We start from the raw sequence: 15,547 nt of genomic DNA on the forward strand, positions 1-15,547 counted from the left end.
GCTCTCCAATCTGACACTAGCATTAAGGATTTGGATTGACCTGGCTAGAATAGCCAACGGGGTGATAATGAAGGAAATTAACACTTGCTAGAGATGTGTGCTTTACATAGTCTTGGCATGTTCCCATGGGACTTGGTGCCTACTGAACCACTGAAACTTTTCAAGATATGTTCTCATTAATGTTTCATCTACTGGAAAATACAGCGGTAGAAGTTGAGTAATAGGTACATTTCCATGGAAAATGGATTATCTCAGTTAAATGAACATACCTTATAAGAGAAGCTGGTGCTTTCTCAAGTCTTATGGTTTAGAAACTATTGAGAAAGATACAGAATCTCTCACATTTACACTGTGGTGTAACTCCATTAATCTCAGGCTTGGTCTACGCCTAAAATTTAGGTCAACCTAGCTACATCGCTCAGGACTGTGAAAAATATGACACCCTGTGCAACTTAGTTATGTCAACCTAACCCCCACGTAGACATTGTTAGGCTGAGGGAAGAATTCCATTGACCAAGCTACCACCTCTTGGATAGGTGGAAAAACCACTTCCGTTGATGTAGGAAGGATATGCACCACAGTGTGACAGCAGCACACAGCTGTAGCTGCATAGCTCTGGCACTGTAGCCATAGTGGTGAAGCCATACCCTCAGTGGAGCAATTCTTCATTTGCACTGGTGCAAGGGAGATCAGAATCAGACCCTAGAGGTCAAATTCACTGCAACGTAAAGGGCTGGCACAAAACCTACACAAGGAAAAATAATAATGCCTACAGAAAACCAGACCATAGGTAGGCAGCTGATATGGCGGAACGCCCTGTTTTTCAATCTGACCAGCATCATCTCATTGTTTCCTTGTGCTCTGTCTGTTGGTCTCCACCTATTGTTCGGGCTCTGATCCACGATGGGGGCTTGTAAGCAAATAATGAGGCTAGCATTGCACAGCACTTGTACAGGCCCTCTGGACAAGCATCACTTTTACCCCCTACAGAACAGGTACAGTACAGGCAGCACAGCAGAGCAAGCTTCTTCCATACTACCCCAGGCTGTGCTTCACTAATTTTCTACAGGGGCTACCGCTAGAAAGGATAGGTGAAACGGCACTTCAGTCCCGTGCTCGCTCACAGCCACACTGTCTTCCACTGTCTGGACCCTTTGCACCACTCAGGCAGCAGACAATGTCACCAGCAGACAATGTCCCTGGTGGAGGGGAGTTCTCAGCTCGTGTAAAGCTAGACTTAGTGGCTCTTACGCCACCTCCTGCCCACGCTCAGTGTAGGGGGGCAGAGAGGTGTGGCCAATGCGCCAGTGTGCTCCACCAATTCCCAGTTAGCTAATGGTCCCTAGGGAAACATTGCCAGCTGGCATCGGATAGAGCCATTCCCAGGAGCTCACTGCCGGGGGCTGTAAATCCAGCACCGATCACAAGTACTATATTCAGTTAAAGTAATAAAAAGGTGGTGATCAGCAGTGCCTGAACGTAGAGTATTTAATCAAAATAAGTCCCAGCACCAGGCTAGCATTCCTATTAGTAACTGCTGGAGCCCCCCAGTCCCAGAACGGGAGGAGTTAGATGGTTCTTGCACTCGTGCATAATTCCTTATGATTTCCCCTCATTATGTTCTGTTTATGTGGTGCTGTCGTTCAGGTCTGGTGTTTTGTGCTAACAACATTTCAGAACATGATATTCAACAAATAGTCTGATTATATTACTGAGTATCTTGAAAAATGAGAATGAGACTATAATTGGCCCCAAAATATTGTCTTTGACATTCACTCATCTATTTTCTTGCATGATCAGGCACAACACTACATCTGTGTGCACTGGAGGGAGGTAGTGTATGACTAGATGAAAGCATTCTGCCTTTAAAGAACAAAAACTTAGTAATTATTCACTGATGTGATATGAGGGCTATTTATAAAATCACGTGAAATATTGAAGGTGCCATAGTCTAAAGGTGGGAGCGGGAGTGGGAGTCAAGAAGTCCTGAGCTTTAGTCACAGCTGTGCTGCTGATCTAGTGTGTAACTTTTAGATACATCCCTTAATCTCCCTATGCCACAGTTAACCTGCCTGTCAAATGAAGGTAACACTTCCTTCCTGCCTTGCTGGGGTATTTGTGGATTAAATACTACATGTGATGTGCTTTCAGAATGGAAAGCATTATTGCTGTTACAATTGCTGTTCTATACTTCAGTATGTTACAACTGCGGGAGCCTCTTCCAATAATCTTTTCAACAGAACAATTTTAGCCTGAGACATTGTCTACACAAGCAATTTGCACCAATTTGACTGAATCAGTTTAGAATCCAATTTCGTTAAATCAGTGCAACCCCCTTGTGGTCTCAGAATAGGAAGGTTCACACAAGGGAATCATGCCTATTTAACTAAATTGGTTTCTAAACTGATCTAATTAAATCAGTGCAACTTTTTTGTATAGACAAGGCCTAAAATGAATTTCATTATAACTGGAATTCCAATTTTCAAATTGCAATGAACTGTAACAAATTAGGACTTGAATTCTACTTCTCTGTAAATAGTTTCACTTTATTCTGTTTTACTATAAGTGGATTTCACCCTATTGTCACAGCAGTCAACTGTAAACTCCAGGGGGGAAATCCTGGCCCGATTGAAGTCAGTGGCAAAGCTCCCATTGTTTTCAATGGATCCAGGATTTCATCCAAGTTTAGGTAGCATTAAATAGCCCCAGAAAATTAAAATAAATCAAAGGCCCGTATGTGTTCTCATACTATTTATCATGATACATGTATCTTTCTGATCCCAAGGCATGAGGCTAAACCAACAGTTCTTCTTCGAGTGCTTGCTCATATCCATTCCAGTAGGTGTACGCGCCGCGCGTGCACGTTCGTCGGAGAACTTTTACCCTAGCAACTCCAGTGGGCCGGCAGGTCGCCCCCTAGAGTGGCGCGATAGCGGGTATATGTACTGCGGCTGCCCGTCTAGTTCTTCTTACCCGTCGTTCGGTGTTGAATGTGAGGCGGCAATAGCTGTTCCTCCCAGTCCCTACTTCTCTTTCGTTCATTGTTCTAGTTTAGTTTCTATGTTTTAATTATCGTTCTTAGTTTAGTAAGTTGTCGTGTATAGTTTCTAGTGTTATATTTGGGGTTGGGGCGCTAGCTCTCCAGCCCGCCGGGCTCATTGCTGGTTCAACGGGTTCAAAGGTGCCGCTGTAAGAAAGCGCTGCCCACCCAGGATCCACCACGACGCTGGCTTGAAAGTGCTGGGGGAATCGATATCTCCGAGAAGTGCCGCGTTTTGCAAGACCTTCATGAACGAGGACCAAAAGGAGCGAGACAGTGTCCTCAAGACGCTCCTGATGGAGCGGCCTTAAATCTTCGTCTTGGCAGCACGGAACACTCGGCGCCGCGAAGACCATGGCAGCCTCTTGCACGTCAAGGGAAGATGATTGTCCTCCTCCTCTAGTCAGTAAGCTGCTGAAAGAGACCGGCAACGGGACGCCGCGGTTGGCTGTGCCAGGGACTTCGTCGATCGGGCCCGGAAGGTCCGTCGAGTCGATCCTCTCGTCCCACCAAGATCTGTTGAGCTATGGTCCGTCACGCCCGAGATTCTCCTCGGCAGGGACTCATCACTCTAAGGAGGCCTGTGCTGCCCCACCTCCGACCGCGGTGCGGTTCTGCAAGTCTTAAGGGCAGCAAACTGATGCGAGACTGTCACGGACTCTCCGCTCGGCTGGTCCACGAATCTTCGGCCGATCTTCGATCCCGAGGGAGGTCCGCTCGCGACGCCCGTCGGCAGTCCCGGCAACTCTGCACGACGGTACGGTGTACCTCGCGCCGAGATATCCTGCGCCGGTCTGCTACTCCGCACCGTCGTGGCTCCACACTCGTTTAACGCATGGGACTCGAGGAGTTCGTTCCGTATCGGCGATCCAGATCCGGTCGACTCACGGACTCGCGCTGGTGGCAGGTCCGGTCTGATCCGGGCACCGATCTCGCACGAGGAGTTTCCGCGTGAAGTGCGGGAGTCACTATCCAGTTCGGCTCCCGTGGCCTCTTCGCAGGGGTAGTCTCTTCGCGGCGGGCAGTGTGTACTTAGACGCTGAAACTCGCTACCCTTTCTCCGAGACTCGCAGGACATGGTCCTCAGCAGTGGGCTTCTGGACCCTGGCGTATCCAACAGGGCCAGCAATTCTCGCTCGTGTCTCTGAGCACAGGGCTTCCGGAAGGCTAACTGTCTTCCGCCCTCCCTTCCATCCTACGGAAGAGCTGCCTCATCCTCCAGATCTGAGCTACGACCGAAGAGCAGACGCGGTGCTCAGTCTGAGCGCAAGACCTCCGGCAGGTCTCTCCTCGTCATCTCCGATGAGCGGTGGCAGGGACGCAATCCACAGTTCCCCCCACTGGACATCAGGGCGGACAAGATCCTCAGGGCGTGGCGCAAAATATGAAACATCCAGGTGAGGAGAGGTTTCGAGATCGAGGAGCGGTCGTGAGCATCCTCTCGGCGGATGCGCCCACTTGTGTCACGACGCTGCCTTCATAAGGACCATCCAGCAATGCCCACCACATTGGCAGTCACGGCTTCCCATTCCGCTTGCTTCAGGGTGGTCGAGCTAATCATGGTCCTTCGAAGGGCTATGAAGTACTTTATGTCCATTCGCCCCGTGTTCCCTCGTCATCAATCGTGAATGAGAGGGAGCCGCACGGGCAAGAAGCTCCGGCCCCCAATCTTAAGAGGCGAGGCTTTATGACCTGCTTGGCGAAGGTTCTATTCCGCAGGGCCTGCGCTGCGGGTTCAACCAGAAGTTGCTCACGTCGCTATACTGGGTGAGGCTGATAAATTTTTAAGGAGCTGCTTCGCAGGACGCTCGTCAGGAGTTCGCCGCTCTTCTTGCGGGGGAAAAGTCGAGTGAATTCCTACAGCTGCTTTGGATGTGCAGATCGGCACCAAGATCTGGTCGCGGTTATGCCGCATTTTAGTGTTCAGGTACTTGGGTTCTCCGGAACTCCAATATACATCAGGATTTACGTTTGTTCGGGCCAGGCGTGTTTTCGGATGCAATGACTGGGGACACCTACAGGTGGCGTTCTTTTGGTGTGTGAGAGGAGGTCTCGGACTGATCGTGTATGGCTGTATTTGTTTGCGCGAGCGGGCATCTGATAATCGCTGGTCTCCACCAGCGTAGACATTCAGGCTCAACAGCAAACACAGGCCTTACCCCAGCCGCAAGCAAACTTTGCCAGGGCGCGAAACAGGAAATGCAGCGCGACACGTGGACCACGGGGCCAAACGCCAGGTTCCTCAGCCATCCTCCGGTCCGAAGCCGTCCGTTTTGAAGGTTGTCGCCGAGGCTGTACCAGTTTCCTCCGGATCCATCCCTCCTTCTTTCCAACGCTCTCTTCATTCTTCCTTCAGGATGGTGTCACAGCTTACTTACGACCGTGGTCCTCCCGACGCTGCCGGTTTGGACATACCGCATTTGCATTCGTCCCGCCCTCCCCCCCCTTCCTCTCCCTCTCAGACCTCATCAGAGCAATCCTACAAGGTGATACACTCTGACAAGGGGCCTGAGGAGGTTGAGAGACGAATGGGCAGGGGTTTTACTCCCATTACTTCTGATCCAAGGCCAAGTCGACGCCAGCCAATCTCCGCAGGAGCTAACAAATACCTGGTCAGTTGAAGTTTCGCTATGGTTTCCTGGGACCTTATCCCTTCCTGGATCCGGAGATGGTACGCCGCCCTCACATGCAGGAAGCCTATTTCCCTATCTAGCCATCTTCCGCCCATCATTTAGTCTCCGTTCGTCGGCAGGCGCATATCAATCAGTCCTTCCGTTCGGCTCTCACGGCCACGAGTGTTCAAATGCATGGCGTAGTCGTGTTCCTTGTCGCAGTCGGTCGCAATGTGTTCCCTACCTCGACGACTGGCTTATCCGGGCCTTCAAGGACGAGTCTCGCGACACTTCCATTGGTCAGCCTTTTCTCCGGCTAGCTAACTCAAGCGAGAAGTCATCTACTACTCAGAGGATAGAGTTTATCGGAGCCAATTCTATACTCCACTTGGGAAGGGCCGTTCTTCTTTCTCGGGTTCCAGGTTTGACAGCATCAAATCAAGGCTGCAGGCAGCACCTCTAACCTCCATAACGTCTTGCCTGACACTCTTGGGCAACATGGGCTGACATTGTCACGGGGCATCTCGGCTCCGCATGCCTCTAGTTGGCTCATCTCAGTTCGGTCACCAGGCGCCGTTTAATACAGTGTCCAATTCTCAGGATGTCTATCTCAATGGTGGTGGATCGGTCCGCGTGTGTGCAGGGTTTCCGTTCCAATCCGCCAGCCTCGATGTCCCTGGACACGGACGCTTTGGACTTGGGATGGGGAGTACTAGGTGCTGCGGACCAGGGCTGGTCTCCTCCCGACTCGCTACATATAATGTGCGAGACTTGAGGGCGGTCCGCCTGGTTGTCAGGCGTTCGTAGCAGATCAAGGTGATGTGTTCGTTTTATGACAACACAAGACGTATAACTATGTAAACATGAGGCGGTTATGAGGTCTCTCTCTTTGTCAGGAGACCATGACGTTTGGTGGGATCTTTTGCATTGCCACTTGTTCACCTAGTTGCTTTTTCTCCCGGGGTTCAGATACGCCTGGTGAATTCGCTCAGCCGGTCTTTTGCTCACGAGTGGTTCCCCTCGCCCGGGCATGCTGGCGCCTTCCCAGAGGTGGGGGATCCCATTGGACTTTCACAATCTGCGGAACAGAAAGTGCGATGTTTTGTTCTTTCCAGGTCGCGACCGGGCTCGGTTGCAGACGATTTCTTGTTTCCGGGGACGCCCTACTTCTATGCGGTTCCTCCGTTTCCGTTGCTTCACAAGATCTTCTGAAGGTGCGCGGGAAGGCCCGCTGATTTCTGATCGCTCCGGCGTGCCCCAGCAAGCATGGTTTTCTCTCTCCTGCTGGCTGTAGTATCGACATGTTCCTGCCTTTCTCAACCTGGAACTGATAGCGAGACCGGCCGGCTTCGTCACCGGATTCCGTCTCTGCACTTCAGCTGGTCCTGCGTGGCTGACTAGTGTCGAATTGCACTGCTCTTCACTAGTGAGGCAGGTGCTTCTGGGAGTAGAAGGACGTCTACAGGACGAGTACTAGCCAATGGAAACCTTTATGTGCTGTGGTGGAGAGCCTTCACCAGGATGTTTCATCCAAACGTCCTCGATTACTTGGTCACTTCAAGCAGTAAGGCCTGGCGGTGTCCTCATTCGGTTCACTTGGCCCGTTCTCCTTCCACCCGGGAGCCATGGCCGTCTGTTTTCTGACACGGGCGTGTGGTAGATTCCTTTAAGGTCTGGAGCGTCTCTATACCAGGTCCGCCGCAGCCTCTTGGGATCTGAACCTGGTGTTGCCCGTTTATGTCCCCCGTTTGACGCTGGCTCGGTGTTCCTCCTCTACTTGTCTGAAGAGGCATCTGGTGCCATCACTTGCAGGCGTGTGTCAGAGTAGGCCCTTGTAGACCCGTATATGGTGTTCCATCGACAAAGTACAATGGGCGCACCGTTTCTCCCAAAGTTGTTCGGCCTTTCATGTACCGTATATTCTACGCGTATTCTTCCGAACCTATTCGTCTCGCGTGGAGAGCAGTTGCACTCTTTAACATGGTAGGGCGCTCACTATATATAGAACGGACGAAGCGTTCAAATCCAGCTTTTTGTCGCATAGCTGACGGTTAAGGGGTTGCCTGTCTCCTCACAGAGGATCTCCTCATGGGTGAACATCCGGTGCAACGGGTGATTACGATCTGTCTCCCGTCGGGAATGGGTGACTGCGCACTCTACTAGGGCCAGGCATCATCGAGGCATTCTATGGTCGAGTACCGTCAGAATTGCAGGCCGGACCTGGTCTCATGACTTGTTCATTATGGCCCTGGTCAACAGTCAGGGATAATGCAGCTTCGGCTCTGGCGTGTTTTACACGCTGGAGACTCTCCTCCGACCCACGCTAGGTAGGCTTGGAATCACTACTGGAATGATATGAGCAATCACTTTGGAAGAACATGGTTACTCACCTTTGTAACTGTTGTTCTTCGAGATGTGTTGCTCATATCCATTCCACACCCGCCCTCCTTCCCCACTGTCGGAGTAGCCGGCAAGAAGGAACTGAGGAGCGGGCGGGCCGGCAGGGGTATATATCACCCGCCATGGCGGCGCCATTCTAGGGGGCGACCTGATGGCGCACTGGAGTTGCTAGGGTAAAAGTTCTCCGACGAACGTGCACGCGCGGCGCGTACACCTACTGGAATGGATATGAGCAACACATCTCGAAGAACAACAGTTACAAAGGTGAGTAACCGTGTTTTTTCAGAATGTACTATTGTATATCTGACTTTTCTGTGACCCCAAGCTAATAGAACGGGGTGGACAAACTACGGCCTGTGGGCCAGAGCCAACCCGCAAGCTGTTTTAAGCTGGCCCGTGAGCTGCACCACGCGATTCAGTCCTGCTCCGGCTGGGGCGCTGGGTCGGGGGCTGCACCATGGAGCTCGGTCCCGCTCCGGCCGGGGTGCTGGGTCGAGGGCCGCACTACACGGCTCCTGGAAGCCACGGCATGGCCCCACTCCGGCTCCTACGCATTTCAATGGGAGCTGCAGGGGCAGTGCCTGTGGACAGGGCAGAGTGACAGAACCGCCTGACCATACCTCCACGTAGGAGCTGGAGAAGGGACATACCACTGCATCTGGGAGCCGCTTGAGGTAAGCACCTCTTGGAGCCTACACCCCCTGAGCCTCTCCCCATGCCCCAAGCCCCTGACCCAGATCTGATCCCCCTCCCGCACTCCAAACCACTTGATCCCAACCCGGAGCACCCTCCTGCACCCCAAACCTCTGATCCCCCACCCCAGAGCCCACACTCCCTCCCGCACCCCAACCCCAATTTTGGGAGCATTCATGGCTCGCCATACAATTTCTATTCCCTGATATGGCCCTCGGGCCAAAAAGTTTGCCCACCCCTGTAACAGAAGGACCGGAGGGCTCAGGGGCCTGGTAATGGATTATAAAATCTTTTCACCACTAGATTGCTGGATCACACCGGTAGTGGGTCATGACCAGCAATTGTTACCATCTTATAGATGTTTGTGAAAGGTGATGGATGATCTCAGTGTACTGCTGCTATCTCTGCTGAGCCTATTCTGGGAAGAAACAGAGGACGTCAGTCTCCTGGACTGTCCATTGGGTATCTTTCTAAGATAACCAAAACAATAAGTCCATATAGTAATATGACTTTTTGCAAACAGAAGAAAGCCCATTGTGACAGTTCTCAAGGTACCCAGGACTGTGAGTCACCTTGTTACCCTCTGCCTCTAGCAAGAAGTAGCCTTGCCCATGGTGACTGGGTGTCAGCTCTCTAACACCACCAGCCTTTCAGCCACTCAAACTCCCTCCTCTGGGCTGTGCCAGCCCTGTCTTTGCCTTGCAGGTTAACAAGAGGTGCACTCCAGTCCCTGAATCCTTTGAATCATTCCCCTGTGGTATCCAGACCCTGACACTGGCTACTCACAGAAATCCCAGATCCTCTGTGCCAAAGGAGCAGGGTACCCAGTTTACCGGTTTGACCTTAAACCACCACTCCTGTAAAATCACACAGCACTTGGGAGCACTGAATAAAACAAAAATAGGTTTGGTTAAGAAAGAGAGTAAACAGGAAACGAGAGAATGATGGAAACAAGTGGTTACCATACAAAACAAAATCATACAATGCGAAGTTGAGTCTACCCTTGTCCATAGGTACCTTTCCTAGCTAATTAAGTAGGTTCCCCACCCTCCTCCCCCAAGTTCAGTCTGTTGCAGAGCTGGCTGGCTTCATAGGAACCAGGATCCAGTTTTTCATGGGAACGTTGCTGCTCCCCAAGGTGAAAGGACACAGAGTGCCTTTCCCCACTCTGTGCTATACTGAAACAGTCTTTTGTCTTATTCCTGGGCTGCGTGATTCTCTGGCTGCTATAATATTCCTTTTTTATTTGCAAGCGGTTTTGATTGTTTGCAGTTTTCTCTAATGGTTTTCCATTGAAAGGCTTGGGATGGGGCAAGGCTAGACAATTGAGGCTTCGATTACATCACTGGCTAACCAAGGTGGGGTAACAACTCCCTCCTGCTAGGATGGGCCATCTCTGAGATATTTTATCCCCTGGTGACTAACTTTTACTCCCAGTCCATAACGTATACTTTCAGCGTAATTACATTATGCTTTAAATATTACCTGCCCATACATCTCACAATGATTATGAATCTTGACCAGTTACAAGTGTTCTGTAGATACCTTATGTGCAACTCTTTATGGATAAGTGTCCCACAAAACATGTGTTTGCTGTAGTGAGTTTGTTGAGTCCAAGGTGAGAGTTGTTTGCAAAGAACAGGGGACACTTTGCCAGGGAGCCTCTGTGTCACACCCACCCATCCCTGAGATCAGCAGCCCACCTGGAAGCGTTATTTAGGGCTTTCATCCTGAAGAGAATTTTGCTGATACTAACTTTTATTTCACTGCTGTGGGTTTTTTTTTTTCCATCTAGGCAACTTGAAGTATGTCTACACAGCATTTTGGAGCCTACGGGAGCAAGCCTCCCAGCCTGTCCCCCCTGCCAAGAATCAGAGCCTGAGCTGCAACTTAAAAGCGCTGTCTACACAGCCAGGGCCAGCTGTAGGCCGATATGCCCAATATCCCGGAATCGGGCCCCGCACCTCAGAGGGCCCCACGTCTTAGGCGCCTTTTGAATTTTTTTTTTTTTGCTCACTCGGCAGCGGTCCACGCTGGGGTCTTTGGTGGCATTTCAGCGGTGTGGGGTCTGCTCCGGGGATCTTCGGCAGCATTTCAGCAGCAGGGGGTCCTTCGGTGCCGCAGAAGACCCGGAGCAGACCCCCCATCACCGAAGTGCCGCCAAAGCCCTGGACCGCTACCAGGTATTCGAATCACTTCCCACAGTTAATAAAGCCAGCCCTGTACACAGCTATTTTTAGAGTACTAGCGCGAGCCCCACTACCCAACTCTATCATCCCAGGCTGAGAGGTTTGCTGCCACGGGCTCCAAAATGCTCTGTATTCATACCCTTCAAGGCTAAGCCATGTAACTCGAGAAACAGTAGCTGATGAGTGGCGGTGTCTCTTGCCATGCAATGCAAGCCTCTGTGTTTTCACAGCTGCTTGAGTCTGACATTAGATCGATGCCTTCCCTTCTGGCTTGGGTTTCACATCCACAGGAGAAGCAAGCTTTTTTTTCCCTGCAGGCTAACATGCCTGACCAAAGCTCATTAGAGCCCAGGGCTCCTAGCAGCTCCGCTCACCAATGACAGAAGCAGAGACGTTTCTATAAATAAACCATTCCTAGTTTTCCAACAGTTGTTGAACATATTTTTTTTTACATTTATCCCTTCCTTCTTTCGCCCTCTTTAGTGCTCAGCCTTGTGCGAAGTGAGCTTTTTCCTTCTAGTAGCAGGGCTTGCCAAATGCTAATTGACTGTTAAAAATGTCCTCATCAAAGCACAAATGCTGTTCAGCTAGCTGGCAAGCCAGGGCGTGAGTTACCCATTAGGCTTTTAAAAGCCAAGTTACATAAGTCTAGGAAGTTGACACCCCACTTGAGTTGCAGAATAAACACCTTACGCATCTGGAGCTTTTAAAATGCTCTCCCCATGCCCTGTGGACTTGAAAAAGAATGTTTTCATAACTACATTCACTAAGCAGAGTCTAAGATACATCCAAATGATGATCATGGATGAAAAAACAAGTCTTTATGGTGACCCGCTAAGGGTTTTTTTAAAATGTGGCTGAGCTCTTTTTTGCGTCTCTGTGATCTATGAAGAAGGTCAGAAAGTTTTTTAATTAATTAATCTTAAAAAATGGGGTTTTCTGCCCTTTTTTTTTTTTCCTCTTTAGAAATATCACCTGCACCAAATCTGGACTTTCTTGGTTTTGCTTGAGGATTTATTCAGGCATCTCAGGGTGCTTTAGGACTTGTCTTCACTGGCCCGCTACGTCGGCACAGTTGCACTGATGCATCTGCACCGGTGTATCACATCTGGTGAAGACGCGCTATGTCTCCCATCCATGTAATTACTGCACTTCAGTGAGAAGCAGAAGCAGTGTCAGTGGGAGAGTGTCTTCTGCCACCATAGCACAGTGTAGACACCACTTTAAGTCAATGTAACTTATGTTGCTTGTGGAGGGCGGGTTCACACTGCTGAGTGACATAAATTACATCGATTTAAGCTATAGTGTAGAAAAGCCCTTAAGGTACTCAGGCTGGTGCTTAACCACATGCTTATCTCAAAGCATATGAGTAATACTACTGAAGTCAGTGGGTTTATTCACATGCTAAACGTTATGAACATGGTCATAGGCACCAACTTTCCCTCTTTCCCATGGGTGCTGACCCCCTTCTGCCCCTGGCCCTGCCCCAACTCCACCCCTTCCATGAGGCCCCACCCCTGCCCCGCCCCCATTCCAACCCGTTCCCCAAAGTCCCTGTCCCAACTCCACCCCCTCCTTGCCCCTTTTCCCCCCTTCCCCAAATCCCCACCCCGGCCCTGCCTCCTCCCCGAACACGCCACATTCCAGCTCCTCCCCCTCCCTCCCAAAGCGTGCTAACGCTGCCAAACAGCTGTTTGGCAGTGGCTGGCAGGAAGCACTGGGAGGTAGGTGGAGGAGTGGGGACGTGGCCTGCTTTGGGGGAGAAGGGGGTGGGGCGGTGGGGATGAGGGGAGCTTGGCTGCCGGTAGGTGCAGAGCACTCACTAATTTTTCCCTGTGAGTGCTCCAGCGCTGGAGCACCCATGGAGTCGGCGCCTATGAACATGCTTAAATATCTTAAATCAGAGCCTAACACCTTCATTGAAGATGCAGGGGTGTTGTCTAACAAAGACTGCCTTTATCCAAAATGTTATTTAGGCATTGAAGTTAAATAGATGTTAAAACAAGTCAACCCAAACCCCAATGGCTTTAAAATCTGACTAAAATCCCTTTCCCTTTCAATTACTCTACTTTCACTTTCTTAGCTCTTGTGATGTCATCATGTCATTAGTTCTACAGCATTTCATAAATCTTCCAGATGTGAAGGTCTAATGTAAAAAGCAAGCAAGGGGAAAAAATCGAACCAAAACATTTCCATGCCTTTGCTATAAATTATAAAGAAGCAAAGCAAGGGCAGTTTGGATTATGAGCTCTTTGGAGCAAGGACCATCTTTATTTTTCTGTGTTTGTAAAGCACAGGGTCCATATTTAGGGATAAAACTTCCAAATCCGTGCATGGTCTCATTTTCAGAGGTGCTGGGCTCCCCTTCTTGGGATCTGTGGGCATCCAGCTCATCTGAAAATCAGACCATTACATTTTAAACCAAGTTACTGTAAAATCAGCTCCTTCTCCTTCCACTCACCTGTCCCAAAATGATTTCTTTCTTGATTCGTGTTTTCCCTGCCCTAGTGGGTGATGCTGTCACTAACACATGAAACAGTCGTTAGCGAAGTCAACAATGGCTGCAGGGAAAACATAACCCAGAACTGAAGTCTGGGCAGGTAAGTGAAGGAGAATCCGCTTTCCAGATAGTTTGTTTAAATGTGTAAGTCCATACGATCTGTGATTGATATTGGATCCTAAACACATTTTTAAAAATAGTAAATAAAGCCTTTGAGGTCCAATAACTCAGGAGAGCAATTCCAAACATAAACTTTGTCTTTTAAAAAGAGGGTAGTGTGGTTTAATAACTATCTCTCTTGACTGAATGTCAAGACCCAGGGGTTCTATTCCTGGCTTTGCCACTTACTTACAGTATGACCTTGTCCAAATCATTTAACCTTGTTGTGGCTCAGTTTTTCCATCTGTAAAATAGGAGTGATAATACTTCTCTAGCTCGCAGGGGTTTTGTGAGGGTTAATCCTTTAATATTTTCACAGTGAGGTTCCTGTTCGGAAGGCTCTAGACATACCAAGTATCATTTGTTTTATTTTTATTTTTACTTTGTCTCTTAAAAACAGCTTTGATCTCGTCACTAATGGTGGGATTTCCATTATCTTACACTTCGAACGGGCTCCCTTCATCACTCAGGAACACACGCTCTGGCTACCCTGGGATCGCTTTTTTGTAATGGAAACCATAGTCATGAGGCATGAAGAGAATGAGATTCCAAGCTGTGATCTCAGCAACTTTGCCCGTCCCAACCCCGTGGTCTCCCCGTCCCCCCTGACAGCATTTGCAAGTTCCTGTTCCGAGAAAGGCCCCATTGTTCCAGAAATTCAGGTATGAATCTTCTTTCTAAAGTGAAACACTTGCTCCAGGTAGTCAAGTGGAGCAGTGCATATGGAGCTATGCACATCCAGGAATGTGCATCCTATTCTGTTTCTGTACTTATTAAAACATTTTGTGACACTGATTTGGGCTTCACTAGTAGCTTTCCAGTAGCCCAGAGGCCTTGCTTAATTTACACTATACATTTACTTACTTTTAAAAATCAAAAATCGACATTTGGCCATAATGCTTGGTTTTGTTCATCTCTGTCAGATAGATAATGACGTGCTTATTCACCAACAGCAAAAACTGCACTGGCTCTGCTTTGTCCTCACCTCCCATCTACAGGAAAAGGGTGGCTGTGGGACACATTTTAAGATGTAACAGACCTTCAGGGTACGTTTCAGCACCCACTGCTAAAATGCTTAATGCTGCTCTTCTGCTTTGGGGCAGAATTTTGGAATTGAACTTTCCCAAAGTTTGGGAAAAGAACTTTCAAACTTCAAGCCTGAAGAGAATATTGTTGGGATGAAATCCTGCCCCCACTGACGTCAATATGAATTTTGCCGCCTTCCGCATAATTCCCACATTGTGTAACATATATTATAAAAACACCCTAATGGAAAAGTGCTTGAAATTCTACCATTGCATTCTATTAGACACACTTCTCAATAGAGAAATGTTAGATACAATGGACATAATCACATTTATTCTTTGAGGGATATAGGAATGCTTATTATATTACAAAGCAGAGTCGTAATACATTTACAGAGGATTCCAAAGTACTCCGCAGTCTGAAATGCAAATGCTCGTTCACGGAAATGCAGCAATCTCTGGAGTTCAGTGTTGCGGCTATTTAACTGTACACAACAGAATAACAGAGTCCTGCAACTGAAAGGGGAATTTAGGTAATCAGATTGGTAATTTCTTAAATTAAATTTATGCTGGGACATCAGGGCTAATTCTCAAGCACTCAGGACCTCAGTTTAATCCGTCATCCAAAAGGCAAAATGTATTCAAATGTCTTTGTTTCTCATCAGTTTTCGGGTACTATGTGTGTCATGTTGAAGAAATTGGAGAGACTAATAGTTTCCTTGCTCAGTGAAGTAGGTGTGGGATGGCAGAGAAAGGAGTAGCTGGAATAGAAACGTTTAACTCAGTTAACATTTAATTGAGCATCAAGATTTTTCAACTTGTCGCATGCAAAACCGGCAGGCTTTGCTACAGGCAGGAGATCAAGACTGTGGCTATCATCAAGGGGTTAAAAGAAAGAAGCAGAGAGAATTCCTAATATGTGTAAAGCG

The 15,547-nt window shown here is 48.9% G+C and overlaps 1 protein-coding gene across 7 annotated transcripts in view; it reads left to right on the plus strand.

The window, feature by feature from the left end:
* Positions 1-15,547, plus strand: part of TENM4 (teneurin transmembrane protein 4) — a 971,473-nt gene that overhangs the window by 871,385 nt on the left and 84,541 nt on the right. For all 7 annotated transcript variants that reach the window (XM_075061790.1, XM_075061784.1, XM_075061786.1 and 4 more), the window contains one exon: positions 13,994-14,255. In XM_075061790.1, the coding sequence (XP_074917891.1) occupies positions 13,994-14,255 (262 nt within the window). The remainder of the gene's footprint in view (positions 1-13,993; positions 14,256-15,547) is intronic.

This window comes from Chelonoidis abingdonii, chromosome 1 (genome assembly GCF_003597395.2).
Source record: "Chelonoidis abingdonii isolate Lonesome George chromosome 1, CheloAbing_2.0, whole genome shotgun sequence".
Classification (NCBI taxonomy): domain Eukaryota; kingdom Metazoa; phylum Chordata; order Testudines; family Testudinidae; genus Chelonoidis; species Chelonoidis abingdonii.